This window comes from Ambystoma mexicanum, chromosome 14 (genome assembly GCF_040938575.1).
Source record: "Ambystoma mexicanum isolate Mex_15411 chromosome 14, UKY_AmexF1_1, whole genome shotgun sequence".
NCBI classification, from domain to species: Eukaryota; Metazoa; Chordata; class Amphibia; order Caudata; family Ambystomatidae; genus Ambystoma; species Ambystoma mexicanum.
In genome coordinates, this window is record NC_090940.1 from 47903403 (window position 1) to 47921555 (window position 18153).

Genomic DNA, 18153 nt, shown 5'->3' on the forward strand with positions numbered 1-18153 from the left:
GGTCCACTCCATCTCTGTATATCGCTGTGGTCAGTGAGAGGCACCACTCAGTCTCAGAATATATCTCTGTGGTCAGTGTGAGGCACCACTCAGTCTCAGAATATATCTCTGTGATCAGTGAGAGGCACCACTCTGTCTCAGTATATCTCTGTGGTCTACTCCATCTCTGTATATCGCTGTGGTCAGTGAGAGGCACCACTCAGTCTCAGAATATATCTCTGTGGTCAGTGAGAGGCGCCACGCAGTCTCAGAATATCTCTGTGGTCCATGCCATCTCTGTACATCGCTGTGGTCAGTGAGAGGCACCACTCACTCTCAGAATATATCTCTGTGGTCAGTGAGAGGCGCCACGCAGTCTCAGAATATATCTCTGTGGTCAGTGAGAGGCGCCACGCAGTCTCAGAATATATCTCCGTGGTCAGTAAGAGGCGCCACGCAGTCTCAGAATATATCTCTGTGGTCAGTAAGAGGCGCCACGCTATCTCTGTGTAGCTCAGTGGTCAGTGAGAGGCATCACTTGCTGTCACACTGTCCTAATGCCTCTGCGATCATGGAGAGGCAATGCTCACAGTGTGTATGTGTTCGTGTGGTCAGTCAGTTATTGCTCACTGTCTGCACGTTTCTGTGCTCAGCACAAGGAGCGGTGCACTGCTTGAACATCCCTGTAACCAGTGAGAGAGATACTTTGCTTCTTTCGGACTTTACATCTCAGTGGCCAGGGAGTCTGGGAGCCTGATATCTGTTTGTGTCTTTGTGGTCAGTGATTTGCACCGCTCACTGTCTGTGCACGTTTCTGTGATCAGTGATAGCCAATGCACACTGTATCTGTGTTTCAGTGGTTAGAGAGTACCACTGTTCGCTGTCACTACTTGTTCCTGTGTTTGGAGAGAGGCATGTGTTTCTGTGTTATAGAGTGGCAAAGTTCGCTGTCTGTACATGTTCAAGTGTTAAGAGGGAGGCACTGCCTGCTGTCTGCATGTGTGTCTGTGGTTAGAGAGTAGCACAGCTCGCTGTCTGTACTTGTGCCTCTGTTTAGAGAGAGAGGCACCACCTGTTGTCTGTTTGTGTCTCTGTGGTTAGATAGTAGCACAGCCCGTTGTCACAACTTGTTCCTGTGATTAGAGAGAGACACCGCCTGCTGTCTTCATGTGTTTCTGTGGTTAGAGAGTAGCACAGCTCGCGGTCTGCCCTTGTTCCTGTGTTTAGAGAGAGGCACTGCCTGCTGTCTGTATGTGTTTCTGTGGTTAGAGAGTAGCACAGCTCGCTGCCTGGACTTGTTCCTGTGTCTAGAGAGAGAGGATCCGCCTGCTGTCTGCATGTGTTTCTGTGGGTAGAGAGTAGCACAGCTCGCTGTCTGGACTTGTTCCTGTGTTTTCTGCATGTGTTTCCTGTGGTTAGAGAGTAGCACAGCTCGCTGTCTGGACTTGTTCCTGTGTTTAGAGAGAGGCACTGCTTGCTTTCTGTATGTGTTTCTGTGGTTGGAGAGTAACACAGCTCGCTGTCATTACTAGCTCCTGTGTTTAGAGAGAGAGGATCCGCCTGCTGTCTGCATGTGTTTCTGTGGTAAGAGAGTAGGGCAGCTTGCTGTCTGGACTTGTTCATGTGTTTAGAAGAGAGGAACCGCCTGCTGTCTGCATGTGTTTCTGTGGTTAGAGAGTAACACAGCCCGCTGTCTGTACTTGTTCCTGTGTTTTCTGTATGCGTTTCTGTGGTTAGAGAGTAGCACAGCTCTCTGTCTCTACTTGTTCCTGTGTTTAGAGAGAGGCACTGCCAGCTGTTTGGATGTGTTTCTGTGGTTAGAGAGTAGCACAGCTCGCTGTCTGGACTTGTTCATGTGTTTAGAAGAGAGGAACCGCCTGCTGTCTGCATGTGTTTCTGTGGTTAGAGAGTAACACAGCCCGCTGTCTGTACTTGTTCCTGTGTTTTCTGTATGCGTTTCTGTGGTTAGAGAGTAGCACAGCTCGCTGTTTGGACTTGTATCTGTGTTTAGAGAGAGGCACTGCCTGCTGTCTCTATGTGTTTTTGTGGTAGGAGAGTAACACAGCTCGCTGTCACTACTTGCTCCTGTGTTTAGAGAGAGGCACTGCCTGAGGTCTACATGTGTTCCTGTGTTTAGAGAGAGGCGCTGCATGTAGAGGAAAGGTTCTGAGTAAAGTTAATTCTGTTTGTATTTACTCTGAACCTTTCCACAATGTAGTGTAAAAACTACAAATTGCACGCAGTTGACTTTTTGCATTTAACTGAAAAAGGAAGTGGTCTCTGTGTAATTTACTCTTGCATGAGCCGCAGTGCACTCAGTTAACCTAATATCTTTATAAGTGTTTTTGAAGATGTACAGAATGGCCTCCTGCAGCTGGCTCCCCTGATTGGATCAGTAAATGCGAAAGAACCGTGCAAATACATGTGCATATCCAACTTCTTCATGGAGTATGTTCCCAAATTAGGAAGAACGCGTAGACATTAAAATGGCCAATGGTTATTCGAGATGTAACTTCTTGTGAATCACAATTCCTTCCTCTCAGAGTAACATTGGAGCATTTCCAAGCGAGCACATTGCTGTAAATGTCTGACATTGTTCAACTGACCCCAAGCCCATAGGCTCCTTACTCCGGTCAGGAGACATTAATCATTGCACATGTGTAGTAATATGTATTTAATGTATCCTGGGGGCGTTTCTTAGACTGCACTATACTATGAACACTGGGGATGGGGTGGTGGCTGTTAAGCTAGCTCAGTGGACTAATGCACCTCCTGCAGAGATCTGTGTGTAACCTGAAAGTCAGGAGTTCAGTCCCAGCTGGTCCAGAGCGACTGAACCTCCCATTACCCCATGGGATAACCATTGAGTTGCGTATCAGTGCCTTGAGATGGTTCACCTTGTAAAGTGTGCTACATACGGGTAGTGATAATTATTACCATCACTCCAGCTCTTTTTTCTCTTCCTTTCTTCTCAGTTTCCAGAGTGCGGCTTCTACGGCATGTACGACAAGATCCTTCTTTTCCGCCATGATTCCAGCTCTGACAACATATTGCAGCTCGTGAAGGCGGCCAGCGAAATCCAGGACGGTGACCTCATTGAAGTGGTCCTATCAGGTACAAGGAGAAAGTGAACCCATGGGTATTAGCAGGGGGCCTGCGATGGGACACGCATTGCATTTTAGTGCTTAGAAGCCCCAGGGCAGGGGGCTGTGCTTACTGTGCGCTTTGTGATATAGAATTCCTGGTGAAAGGAAAGCGCGATGGATTGTGTTGATGGGAAATTGTCATAGGAATTCGAGGAGAACAAAAGAAGACTTAGAAAATAAATGCAGAAGAAACAAGTTGAGGTGAATTGGCAAAGTGAAGGTTGGGAGGCACCTGTGGATTAAAGTATCTCCAGTGGGGAACTCACACATTGAAGCCCTGGAACAGAGTGACCTCAGATCCTGTCCTTCTGATCTCAAGGAGCCCGGCACTGAGGGTACACGCGGGCTGCAGGGGCTTCGCAGTTATGTGCGCAAACTATTTCCCATCTCTGCCTGCTCTCTGTCATGCATGTACATGGCTCATTTCAGCAAAGGAATGTCTTCAGTATTGCCTGACACAGGAGCACAGCTCAGACTGCAGACCCCCTGCCCTCCCCCAGGCGAGAACTTTTCTTTCACTGTCTATGGAAACCCTACGCCCACTCCCACCTTTACTTGGTTATGACTAGGGCTGGGCCAAATTGTGAAATTCTGTTCGGCCGCCGCGGAAGCAAAGTCTAAAAGATTTCGATCCGTTTTGCTGTGATCCACAGTACCGCCACCCCAGTTCATCAAAAAGAGTGGCGCAAAGTTTCTTGTGCCATCTCACAATCTAAAATATGCTGCACAAAATTTCCTGCGCCGCTGCGCTGACCTAGTACGAATCGAACAAAAAAGCTGTGTGAAGTTTCTTGTGCTGTTTCATGAATCTAGCACAAATTGAAAAGAGCTGAACAAAAAAAGCTGTGCAAAGTTTTGTGTGCCAATGCGTGAATCTAGCATGGTTCGAAAAAAACATGCAAAGTAATGCCGCTATGCCAACCTACCATGAATCGTACAAAAAAGCTGTGTGAAGTTTCTCGTGCCGCTGCGCAAAACTACCATGGATCAAAAGAGACCTGCACGAAAATTCTCGTGTTGCTCCGCGAACCTATCACGAATCGAAAAACCACCCAGAATTTCGTGTGTTGTGAAAGAAGAGAGGATCGGAAAAAAAGACATATGCGAAGTTTCTCGTCACGTGACATGGAACTAACATGGGAATGAAACGGCACGTACCGTGCAAAACCCCACGAAACTGGGTGGAATTTCAGTGGCAGAGGAAAAGTAATGCTGATTTCGCGGATCGGGCAGAAGCGGGATCCAGTACAGATTCCCCACTAGTCGCTTAGCCAGCGAAATCTTTGCTCACCCTTAGTTATGGCACTGCCTTAACGGGGAGACTTTGAATACTATAACAGCAAAGACGCCGGTCCTTTTGTCTGTAAAGCCAGGTCTGGCCTGTAAGCAGGTTGTGAACAGGTGCACTCCCTCTGGATGAGTGGGTTTGTATCCTGGCTCTAGATTTTGCCAGTCGTCGTTATAACGAGAGGTGACGTTATAGCGCCACTAATCTTCCTCTCGCCACATTATCAGGATTTAAATACCCTGGTTTGCCTTTTTCCCCTCTGAGTGCAGAGAAAGGGGCAGCCCTCCCCAGATAGCCCGCCCGACAGCTTTGATTTGTGACAGGGAGAAATTGGGGGCTAGTTCGACAGGAAAGATTAGCTGCAGTTCAGGAGCGACCAGGGTGGGGTGGAGGGGAAGGATGGAGGTGGAAAACACACCGTTGCCCCCCTTCTGAGGAGTTGCTACTCTCCTGCATGCCTCAGTGCTTCTTTTGGTTGTCTCTTTTCTTCCTGTCACACTGCCCATATTTTGGTGTCTCTCGTCTCCAAAATAGGCCCTAAGAACTGGGTCAGAATAAGAGGGCAGAGTCTCCAATGATTACACCCAATTAGGGGCAGGAAGTGTTATGTGTAACCCTCCTATGTGTATTGCCCTTTTACGATGTGGGCCACTCGCAATTGTAATGCCCTTTTAAGATGGGCCTTGACTGTGTCATGGCCCAAGCTAATACTTGGCCCTTAAGGGGTTAACAGTGCATTGATGCGCTCAACTACACAGGTGCATCTGCAAACATGCGCCCCGGGCCGCAATGACACGCGCTAGGTCATCCACCGCGTTGCAGCCCACCATGACCACTCGTATACGAAAATGCTGCACGCAAGCCTGTATTCGTAAGCAGAGCCTGATCTGTGGTCGAACATCTGGACCTCACAGGCTCAACCACAGTATTCAAGCAGCTGCAGGAAGACCTGCTCCCCATCCACGCTCACTGGCATCCAGTGCATGAAAGGCAGGGTGGTTCAGTTCCCCCAAGATAACACCCCACCACCCCAAGGCAGCCAGGCACCAAAGGATTCTCCAAGCGCCCGAAAGTAGGGGAAGAAAGCTGGCATTGTCAAAAGCTGGCATCGTCAAAAAGGTAAAAGAGTCCCTGCATTGGAGGTTGCCACTCGTGGGCTTCAAGAAAATCAAGCACTCTGGCCAGTTCCGCCAGCCAGGCCGGTATCATCAACATGAGTGATGACCTCCAGGTGTACTTCAACAAACGGCAAGTCCGAGGGCCACGGTTTAGTGACTGACCGACTGGGGGTTGGCCCTGTCCAAGTAACCCTGTGAATTCTTCCAAGACCCACTGGAGTACTTTGGCTTCGTGTTTAGCCACCAGCGCACTATAGAGGATTGCAGGAAGATGAAGGACATCAAAGAAGGCGCTCCTCCACAACCAGCTCTGGAAATGTGCAGTTCCATCTGTTGGCCAAACTATTGTGGACAGTTTGGCCAAAGTTTGACCACACTCAAAGAACCGATGCAAGACCATACCGAGAATACTGTCAAGTGGGATTGGTGTCACTGTCACTACGATGGTTTCCAAAATATCAAAGACAACCTCTTGACCGAGGCGGCAACGGCATACGTTAATGTCAACATTGACACAGCAAATGTGGCGGACAGCAGCCAATGCGATCCAGGCACAACCTTGACTCGTTCAGACCAGCATGACCAGAAAAACACTATTGCTATTACACTCACGGCACACTCACACACAGCAGTACTCGCAGACCAAGAGGGATGCTGCTAAGCACCTTTCCCTGTACACCTACTGTGAGGAACCTAAAGGCATCCTACCATCTACTCCCTTTGGATCCTCTTCTCAGGTGGCCAGGGAAAGGCCATCGCTCTTGTATCCCGACCCTGTGGGTGGAGATGCAAGGAAGGATCACTTGGATGGAGGGACCCTGGGTGGGCGGGCAGAGGATGTCTGCAGGTGAGACATGGTATCCTACCCTCTCCGACCTTCGAAAGGTGTTGTAAGTCCTTTTCCCGTCCCTACACACCCAATGTTCCACATTCACATACCTTTACAACTGAGACGAAAAAGAGGCAACTAGGAGTAATCCACACATAGTTTCACCACTATAGTACTGAGACGAGGAAGAGGACTATGGAAGGTCAGGCATGTCCCGTTAATTACTATAATTGTGATCAGGCAAAGGACTTGCACCTGCGACCAACTGAAAGGCCACAGGTGCATAAAATGGTAGACTGAGAGAGGAGAGGGGGGATCCTTCCTGGTGAGAAAGAGGCCGCTGCGACGCGAGGAGCAGGCTAACGTAGGACCGGCAGAGAGTAGACTGTGTGTTGCCAAAGGGTGAGAGAGGTGCCGTGACCCGAACGGGATGTGAGAAGGACATATCCCCTGCAATTACCTGAGCCGCATGTTCGCAGCTGGAGTTGGGGAACGCGGCAGGCCACTGCAGCAAGGATTTCTGATAGCGAGCGCTGCTCACTGGAGCTCCCGATGCTTAACCGTGAAGAAAGTAGAAGTCGAAGAAGACTGCAGAGATGGCTGCAGAAGCTGCCGAGCACCGGTGAGTCTGAGAGAGGGAACGCTCGTACCAGGGCACTACAGGGGCAGGAATTGGACATTTGCAAGAAGCAATTCAGCTAAAACTCCCAAGAGTGGGGCTTAGAACCCTAAGGGAAGACTATTGAATACCAAACAAACTGCAAGGTACCTTTTGAAATGAAACACGATTTATTGAGTACCGAATTGAAGAAAAGATAAGGAAATAAGGTGAAATACAGCACAAGTGAAAAGCGATTGATGCACAATTGTGAATGCAGTGAATAACCATTCAGAAGCATTTGATGAACAAAGTGAGAGTTCATAATACGCATTATTGAAGCGAGCAGAAAAGCAAGTGTGAAATTACTGACACAGGTCCTCAGAGGAAAACCTGTGTTGGCCAAGGAAAATCAAGAGCATTGCAAAGTGTCATGGGTTATCGGTTGCGTGACATGTAATTGGTGGACCGTGTGGTCTGACAACTTCTCCTAGACCGAGTATACCCCACTGCAGAGAAAACCCAGGAAAGCCATGATACAAGGGCTGTGCTGCATGATAGTTATTGAAGTTAAAGAAAGCAATCGTTTGAATTATCAAAAGAGCTGAGAGGATTACACAGTTTAACCTGGAAGCATTCTTGCAAGTCAAAAGGCTCACAGCAGTTCTGTTGGAGGAGCTGCCTGCTTGAGGAAGTGAATCTCGAGACTTTGTGAACTGACCCTGACGTTTCTGTAAACTGTGTTGAACTTGGGGAAGGCAACCCTGAGGTTTCTGTGAACTGTGTTGAACTTGGGGAAGGCAACCCTGAGGTTTCTGTGAACTGTGTTGAACTTGGGGAAGGGAGCCCTGAGATATTTTGGAACTGTGTTGAACTTGGGGAAGGGAACCCTGAGATATTTTGGAAATGTGTTGAACTTGGGGACTTTTGGAACTCTTTTTGAACTTGGGAAAAGTGAAGCTGAAACCAAACCAGAGCTGGAAGAAGCTCAGAACTTGACTTTGAACACTGTTCCTTTTAGTGCTGACATCCCTACACATGGTATAGCTTTAGTTGTGAGGGCAAGTATAGGTTTGGACATGGACAGGTGTTTGAGTTGAACTTGATGACACAGACTTTCCTTAATTTCTCTGAGACCCCCACCTTAGCTTAGGACAAGTTAGGCATTACTCCGACCTGACCAATAAAGTCTTTTATTAAGTAAAGTGAATCTGTTGTCTGTGTCTTGCTTCATGGCGCCTTCTCACTATGGCCAACACTTGAAAGCCACCTTGGATCACCAGTCACGGATTCCAACCTTACAAAGCGCTACCACAACCCACAGAGTAGAATTGGCAACTGGATTCTTTGGCGGCAAAGGGTATCATTTTGTGCTGAAGACCCTCAACTTCTGCCATCGCTTTCATGGCTCCTCATGAAGAGTTGTCAAGTTGGAGGAAGGTGTAATGGTAGAGGGCATGAAAATCACTGTCCAAGTCCCACTGCCACCAAAGTCATCCAGTTGGCCAATGGGTGACTCAAGAGTGATGTTTAGAGAGAAGGTAGGGTTCCAAGGTGTGGACCAGGTAGTTAAGGATATACCTGTACCCTGTTCCAGACCACTAGCATTGCACTTGGCCTGTCCTAAATCTGTACTCAGGAATGTGGCCTGTACCCTTGGGAGAAGGTCTGTGCAGAAATCTGCTCTCTGCCAGGTGGTACACCTCTCCTGGTGGCAATGGATGATTACTGCCCATATTGCGGGATGGATCCCATGGAGTCCAGAAGTGCCGAAGCAGCGATTCCCAAGATGGAGGTGATGCTGCTACTCTATGGCATTCCCAAGGTGCTCAAAACAGAGAATCCATCGTTGCTCCAAGGAAAATACTTGGACCTGCTTGGAGTCAGGCACATACTCCTCATCACTCCTCGCTGGCACGAAGAAAACGGGGATACTGAATGCTTTATGGGGACCCTAAACAAGACCATATAGAGTGCTCCGGGGAACTGTGCAGGACTCAGACTGGAGCTATACAAGTTTCTGAAGAATGGTCAAGCAACTTCTCCCTGGGATGTGGCCAGTCCAGGGCTCTCTCAGGCTGAGGGATCTCCTCTACAATGCCAGCATAAATCCCACCCATCCCCAGGGATCCCACAGTGTGGTAGTTCAAGGACATGGGAGGATGAACAAGGCCCAGGCCAGCACTCAGCTGCACGCCACAGTGCACTCCATTCTCCCATGCAACCAAGTGCTAATGTGATAGGGAAAACTAGTCCTCAATTCAGTACTGTCTCAGTGAAAGAGCAGGAGAGTGACTGCTGGATGCCCTGGTGAATCCAAGACCCATCCTTTAGGAAGTTCAGAGGACACCCATGCATAGACAAATGCATCCCAGGCACGGTGGCAGACGTGGGCTACCCGGGAATGTGGCATTATGCCTTTGTCCAAGTGCATCCCCCCAACTCATACAATGGCGGGACCTGGGAGTAAGCCTTGATGTTCTTCTGGTCCTTTCCACTTCTGCAAACCAGGTGTTGGAGTCAGTCTGTAAGGAACCAGGCACAACCTAAGAGATGATTTGCCAGCACCACGCAGGTCTATGGACCACGTCCGCGGACACCCAACATGGATGCCAGTCATTGGAGGAGGCAGAACCGAAGAGATGATTTGCCAGCACCGCACAGGTCTATGGACCACGTCCGCGGACACCCAACATGGACGCCAGTCATTGGAGGAGGCAGAAGCGAAGAGATGATTTGCCAGCACCACGCAGGTCTATGGACCACGTCCGCGGACACCCAACATGGACGCCAGTCATTGGAGGAGGCAGAACCTAAGAGATGATTTGCCAGCACCGCGCAGGTCTATGGACCACGTCCGCGGACACCCAACATGGACGCCAGTCATTGGAGGAGGCAGAACCGAAGAGATGATTTGCCAGCACCGCACAGGTCTATGGACCACGTCCGCGGACACCCAACATGGACGCCAGTCATTGGAGGAGGCAGAACCGAAGAGATGATTTGCCAGCACCACGCAGGTCTATGGACCACGTCCGCGGACACCCAACATGGACGCCAGTCATTGGAGGAGGCAGAACCTAAGAGATGATTTGCCAGCACCGCGCAGGTCTATGGACCACGTCCGCGGACACCCAACATGGACGCCAGTCATTGGAGGAGGCAGAACCGAAGAGATGATTTGCCAGCACCGCACAGGTCTATGGACCACGTCCGCGGACACCCAACATGGACGCCAGTCATTGGAGGAGGCAGAACCGAAGAGATGATTTGCCAGCACCACGCAGGTCTATGGACCACGTCCGCGGACACCCAACATGGACGCCAGTCATTGGAGGAGGCAGAACCGAAGAGATGATTTGCCAGCACCGCACAGGTCTATGGACCACGTCCGCGGACACCCAACATGGACGCCAGTCATTGGAGGAGGCAGAACCGAAGAGATGATTTGCCAGCACCGCACTGGTCTATGGACCACGTCCGCGGACGCCAGTCATTGTATGCCGGGGAGCAACGAGTGATCATTTTGAAATCGTTTTCACTCCAACATTGAAGGGAATGTTATGTCCAAGGCCTCGCCTCCTCTTGTTGAGTCTGAGGCCACACACAGGCACTCTTGAATATGCCATGGTCCAAAAGTAAATGTCCCGCCCCCCCCACCCCCCCTCAGTGGGAGACCGTAGTGGGATGCAAGCTGCCACGCCATGCTCCCCAAGTTGCACCTAAGGGTGCAACACTCCCTCCTTGGTGCTTCATAGACTAAGTGCCATCTCTGCCACCCATGTACCCAGGTTTGCGCATTCAGTTCCTGGAAACTACATGATTTGCATTGCATTTGTATATGGTCAGCCTGAACCCGAGTACTCGCCTATGCAAGTATATGGGCACTTCTTTCACAGGGTCACTCTGAGCCCAGGGGTTTGCCCAGACTATCTCTGCTGCCAGTTGGTCCGTGTCTCGTGGCATAGATTTCTCGCATGTGAAAACATTCCATACCTTTAGGATCACCTTGACATATAAGGCTTGTTTTTGAGGCACCAGCAAAGAAATTGGTCCTATGTCATATTTTTGCTTTTTGCAGGTCGCCTAACATAAAGACCGATCACACACACACACACACACACACACACATCCACACTAACCTGTTTTCCCGTGCATTAGTGTGCGGCAGGGGTACGACAGATCGATTTAGAAAGAATGCTCACAGAGCAGTCTTTCTAAATCGATGTTTTTTTGAATTGGGCAAAATAAAAATATATTTTGACCTGGTACCAAGAATGATGCAGCGCTTCAAAGTGAATGATGAAGGGGCTGCAATGGCGGCCGCATTGCAACTGTGCTCCCTGCTGTGTGCACGTGAGCATGGCAGAGAGCCCACTGGGTTCAGCGCAGGCGTGTGGGGAAAGTCCCAGAAATCTGGGATTCGATCCATCTCCGATGGAGATGATTGGCCGTGCAAGGCCCAACTGCCTGGCCGCAGTACAAGGTGAGCTCTTTCTTGCAGCCAATCAGTGAAGTCCAGAATGAGCCCGTCGGTGTATCCGGGTCCCACCCAAGAGCTGATAACTTTCAAGCCAATGTGATGTGGTTAAAGGGACCTGCATGGCCATCCATCTATTGGATACCCCCTCTGTCTGTCCTAGACTTTGAACCCCAAAAGCTGGGGTGTTGCTGGGGGGGGGGGTGAGGGGGCTATAGCCCCGGGTCTTTTGTTTGTAGCCTCGGATAGAAGTTCAGGGGCTACAACCAAAAGGCTAGCGAGCACTGAGCCCCAACAGTCCCTGCATTGGCGTTGTCCCGACAGTCCCGACATTAGCGTAGCCCCTGATCTTTTCCAGACCTGGCAGCGCCCCTGCCCAATAGTCTGCCATTTTTCCCAAATCTGTGTCTCATTTGGCACACGTTGGAAAAACCAATGGGCTGTGACCAATTGGAACTGTGGATTACTTTCAAAATGTAGAGCTCCATCATTTGTTTTGAGGAGATCAGGGAATATTATGAGCAAAATTACACTGGAAAACCAAATACGTGATGGATAGAGAATGTTCAATTAATCATAAGTACTGGCGTTGCTCTGGGAAACCTTCCAAACCACTGTTCTTTAGAGTGTTGTACAGGAGGGCGGAGCGACCTTTGACGGGCCTATGGGATCAGAGCTCACCCTCGAGTACCTTAAGACGAGATAGCTGCACCTTGAGGAGGATGGGGTGCAGGATTCTCTTACTCCAACACCAATCAATAAGGACAACTCAATGGTTTGGCAAAGGGGAGTCCGTTTAATGACAAGTACAAAAAACGGGGAAACAATAGGAAATCATCAGTGATGCGATCGCCCGTCTTGCTTCAACTCCCCCTTCTTCATTCAGACAGCAATAGTTATAGCAAATTCTCATCATTATTGATGTGTGTCACTCAAACGTTTGTCATGCAATTCTATTGGTTAAAAAGATAACTTAAGTATAGGTGCTATATCTGTATATGGTAACGGAGTGTGAGGATTGGATAACTCTTAGAGGGTGGGCGTCTACGCCCATCCCTCTACATCTCTTGTGCTAGACGTCACTACAAGTACGACGTCTCATTGGTTCTACTAGCTATCGAACCCTAGATTATTTGGTCCTTTGTGATAGGGTCAGTTACACCCCTAGGCATAAATCTCCACTTTAATTAGCAGCATGCAGAATGTTCACCCAGATGCAGTGTGCCCCACGATTCACCCTGCCTCCCTTCCATCAATCAGTACCTTTAGGGCTATGTGCCAAATAGTTGGCTGAGGTTGGCCTCGAAACTGTAGCTTCTTATCAGGAAAGGTTATGGCATCCTCTGGTTTTGGGTGACATCAGACGTTGGTACCTCTTCGTGCTTGGCTGGTCACTTGTCTGTACACCGTGAATCTGCTTAATTTTCCCTCTATTTGCGTATTTGATTCTCCCTTCGGCCTCGCCACCTGCCTGGGCCTCCTTATCTCGATCTTCACGGGGCAGGCTGCTATGCTCTTAAGTTTCGATTCTTCGAAGTTGCTGCTCTCCTCCCTTCCTTGGGTTGACCTCAAATTCCCAGGCATGAGCGGCTTCTTGCTTAGTTTTAATTCCACTGTTTCTTCTAGCTTTGCTGGAGTATGAATCTTGGCCTTTTTGACCCCTCCTATCCTCGGCTTAATTCTGCTTTTTGTAAAATGGAGTCGCACTTGTATAATGTGCTTCATTGAGGTAGATATATAGTTGGCGCTTGCTGCTCTATTCTTCTTCTAAGCATAGCAAGCCACACTGCTTTCTTAGCTTCTTGCGTTCCAAGCCTATTTTCAGGCGTTAGCTAGTTGCATATTTTCATCCTATTTCATGGTTACGTTTCTTTATATTTCAACATCGTTTCTTCTTCTAAGTCCATTACATCATTATTCCTTACATTTTGTCTTTGCGTGTCATCTTTTGATTGTCGTTTCGTTCATCTGTACGTCTGTCCGGGCCCTTGTGTCAACACCATTCACCTTCAATTAAGGCCCTTTGGGTCTCTTCGGGGACAGTTTGTAAGTAGTCTTCATTTCGTGTCAGCTGCTGGTACGGTTGTCTCAATGGGTACCGTGCTGCCCATGGTTGTCTGGTTATTGGCACTTCAGCAGGTATTGCTCTTCTGATGGGCACTGGGCAGAGCTCTAGTGCTGCTCTCTGTTGGTTTATTTGCTCCGCATACGTCACATATCTCAGCGAGTATGTTCCTGGTATTTCAAAATGGTTGGCTGGAGTGCAGGCCATGTCTGGGACCTCCTCAACAGTGTCTATGCCATCCAGAAGAGGTGCCGCCTTATATAAATCAGTTAATGGGTGCAGTCCGGCCCGGCTTGCTAGGACACATCCCTTCCACACAAGACTGCAAGCAGCATTCGGCATGCTGGGGTCCCCGTACCCCAGAGAACTGCCTTCACAGGACTCTGCATTGTATACACAGCCAACCACCTCAAAACGCCATTCTACCTCCACGACAAACGGAAACCCCTCACCTACAGGAACACCAGACACGCCTGCCGATGTCTCCTATGCATTCCACTCTGCCAATGAAAAATGCACACAATACAACCATTCACCCAATGGGTAACCAAAGCCCGGAACTCCCTACTACTCCACATCTGCACCGCACCCTCCGTCACCACATTCTGAAAAAAAGCCTCAAAACATACCTCTTCCACGCAACCTAATGCAGCCTCACCACCTCCCCTCCTAGCACCTGCCCGTCCTATCAATTAAGTCACATTTCGGCCGTGCCGTCCAGGTGCACACACTATCGCTACAGGGCTGTCTCCAGACCTTGAGGCCCTAGAGTTCCCAGCTGCACCTGACTGGTGAGGACCAGTGAGGCTCAAACATATCGATTGTTGCTTTGGGTCTCAGGCAGAGAGGGCGGGGCCTAGCACGGTTTACTGCACTGCCCCTTTTTGGATGGGACTAAGCCTGTAATGGCAAGGCAGGCTGTGGAACAATGGACCGGAAAGGGTTCCTACAGCAATTCCCAGTAGTTATGATTATTTCAAAGCTTTCCCAGTGATTTTCGCTGCAGTGTTGCACAATTGCAATAGGATATTGATTATGTGTAACAGTGAGACCTATTTATTGCATGGATTTATTTTCGGACCTCACAACCTTGCAGAATGGGTTATGCGACCTCATAGCCACACAGATTCCTTCCTTCGTAAGACAGTTCCGCTGTGCAGATTGGGTTATGCAACCTCATATCCACACAGATTCCTTCCTTCGTAAGACTGTTCCGCTGTGCAGAATGGGTTATGCCACCTCATATCCACACAGATTCCTTCCTTCGTGAGACTGTTCTGCTGTGCAGAATGGGTTATGCCACCTCATATCCACACAGATTCCTTCCTTCGTAAGACTGTTCCGCTGTGCAGAATGGGTTATGCAACCTCATATCCACACAGATTCCTCCGTAAAACCGTTCTGCCATGCACAATGTGTTATAGGACCTCAAACCCACTTTGTTTCCATCTTAACAGTTCTACCACACAGAATATGTTATATGACCTCATATCTGCACACATATTCCTTTGTAAGACTGGTCTACCATGCAGAATAGGCAATATTCACACATATACCTTTGTAAAACAGGTCTACCATGTTATATGACCTCATATCCGCACACATGCCTTTGTAAAAACGTTTCACCAGGCAGAATAGGTTATATGACGGCATATCTGCACGCATTCCTTTGCAAGCCTGGTCTACCTTGCAGAATAGGTTATATGCCCTCACATCTGCACACATTCTTTTGGAAGCCTGGTCTAACATGCAGAATAGGTTGTATGGCCTCATATCGGTTCTGTGTGATAATGTCACCATGAAAAAGTCACAAGGTAGGAGACTTTTGCTTACTGACCCCCAAAATTCTTTCCCCGAATATTCTAGGACGGGTAAATTTATATATTATTATCTCAAATGCTAGAATATTTGGGGAAAGTGTTGCATGGCCTGGGGAATGCCTTTTTAGGGAAATGTCACCACCTGGTGGCCATTTTCACTGCAACATTATCACTTGATATGCTCATATCAATACAGATTCCTTTGTTAGGTCGTTCTACCTTGCAGAAGAATTTATATGACCTAATCTACACAGATTCCTTTGCAAGACAATTCTACCTTGCGGGAGAAGTTATATGTCCCTATCTCCCCACAGATTCCTTAGCAAGACAATTCTACCTTGCAGAAAAAGTTATATGACCCTATCTCCCCACAGATTCCTTAGCAAGACAAGTCTACCTTGCAGAAGAAGTTAAATGACCTAATTTTCAAACAGATTCTTTAGCAAGACAATTCTACCTTGCAGAAGACGTAGAAGACGTTATATGACCCCATGCCCCCACAGATTCCTTAGTAAGACAAGTTCTACCTGACAGAAGAAGTTATATGACCTCATCTCGACACAGATTCTGTAGCAAGACAATTCTACCTGGCAGAAGGCGTTTTATGACCTCATCTCCACACAGATTCTTTAGCAAGACAATTCTAACCTGAAGAAGAAGTTATATGACCTCATCGCCAAACACATTCTTTGGCAAGACAATTCTACCCTGCAGAAGAAGTTATATGACCTCATCTCCACACAGATTCTGTAGCAAGACAATTCTACCTGGCAGAAGGCGTTATATGACCTCATCTCCACACAGATTCTGTAGCAAGACAATTCTACCTGGCAGAAGGTGTTATATGACCTCATCTCCACACAGATTCTGTAGCAAGACAATTCTACCTGGCAGAAGGCGTTATATGACCTCATCTCCACACAGATTCTGTAGCAAGACAATTCTACCTGGCAGAAGAAGTTATATGACAGCTGTGATGAATCAGTGATACAAATTGAGCAGGCAGTGAAGTTGGAGGAGTCTTTTCTCTATGGCAGCAGTCACCAGGTGCAGAAAGTGGCACTGCAGCCTCCTCAAAAAGCTGGCGGGAAGAACGAGGCAGAGTCTTTGCCCACTTCTGGAGAGAAGGACGGCCAGCGGGGGAGGCCAGGGCCGGCATCAGTACCAGCGATCAGAGGGAACTTGCAGCACTCATTACGCAGAGAGCTGATGAGTCAGGAAACCTCAGGAAAGTGAGTCCTATGGCAGATGGGCCATTTGACGATGCTGCGAGTTCCAGTGAAGATGTGGCGGAAAACCATGTCGTGGAGGATGACCTGAAGGATGCTGTTGGCTGGAAGACTGTGCAACCTGGATGTGAGCACCGCACCAAAAGGAAGTCCACTGACTTGTAGACTAGAAGGTTGCATGTACTAATGGGGGTGAGAATTACGGCCATTGAGGTGGGTAAAGCCCACCGACCAGTGGGTACTGGAAGAAAGAGGCCCGCAAACCCAAACACTTGGACTGGGAGATGGCTGGCAAAGGCAGCGGAAGAGAGAGTCGCCACAATATCCCAGGAGTAAAGCTGCATATCGGGGTGAGAAGGAGACACACCAGCACCTTGGCAAACCTGAACCCAACACTGAGGTGTGGCAGAAACACATTGACACGCGGATCCCTTTAAGAGATGGGGGAATTGTGTGTGATACTCTGTGTGCCGAGAAAGCGATTATGGAAGACCAGCGTGAATCAGGAGTGGACTGGGAACCAAAAATGGCCCTGACATTTTCTTTTCTAAGTGGCCCTGTAATACACTGTGCAAGTGAAAATAGCATCTTAATAGTGTGTGCTGCATACAGCAACATACACAATTCTGAGTTCTCTTCCTAAAAGAGCACCATGGAAGAGAGGCTCTGTGGCAAATCGCCAGACTTCCCCGCAGGCGGGTCCACTGCTGGCATGAGCTGCATCGCTATTCAATGACCAAAAGGCTGCCTGCTGGTAGTCTGCATGGCGCAAGGAAAAGGGAACCCTGTTTCATTGATTAAAAAGGGTGCACAATGGTAAAATGCGGCAAGTTAACTCTTACCCAGGGACGTCCTTGGGGGTTGCCAGGGGTCGCAGCTGCGACCCTTGAGGTCTCCCTTGCTACCCACATGCTCTCCCTTGCTACCCCTACAAAAAAGACAAAAAAAGTTACTTTTAACAAAATATTTTTATGTAAGCTCTTGGGCTGTGGTTAGCGCCATGTGGCTCTTTGTTTTTGGTGTGGCTGGCTTTCTTGTTCAGGCCTCTTAAAACAGGGGGTTCCATAAGTGTAACACTCTGAGCAGTGACCCTAAATAAGAAAGAATAGGAATACCAAATAATGTGTCTTTCTGGAATTCTATACAATAATTGCTAGACTCATTAAAGGTTTGTTTCAGGCACACTTCAGGGGGCGAGTCACTGATTTAGTATGTTCTTAAACACCTCAACTCAGCCTTTCATCCTTCTGAGGTCGATAAATGAGTGTATGTATATAAAGCGCTTAAGCGTAAGTGCTATATAATAACACATCATCATTTGACTTTGGACGACTGCTTGCATTTACAGTGATTTGGTAATATGGGCCGATACACACTGATCTTAACGATGCATATGGCGATCCATTCTTGTATGAAATGTACATCACATCATAGTGGTATCGTACCCATATTTTTCGTAGTGTACTTAGGAACAATGCTATGTGATGCCACTTTCTGTTTTGTCAAAGGTCGTGCTCTATCACTTCCTGGGATGTCACCTCGGGGTGGGGTGAAATAACCTCACTGGTGATGCCATCAGAGGTCAAGGGTCATGTGATGTC

At 48.5% G+C, this 18153-nt stretch overlaps 1 protein-coding gene across 4 annotated transcripts in view; it reads left to right on the forward strand.

Annotated features, from left to right (window-relative positions):
- PRKD1 (protein kinase D1) overlaps positions 1-18153 on the forward strand; it is a 1050331-nt gene that overhangs the window by 460986 nt on the left and 571192 nt on the right. For all 4 annotated transcript variants that reach the window (XM_069638504.1, XM_069638505.1, XM_069638506.1 and 1 more), the window contains one exon: positions 2955-3093. In XM_069638504.1, coding sequence (XP_069494605.1) covers positions 2955-3093 — 139 coding nt within the window. The remainder of the gene's footprint in view (positions 1-2954; positions 3094-18153) is intronic.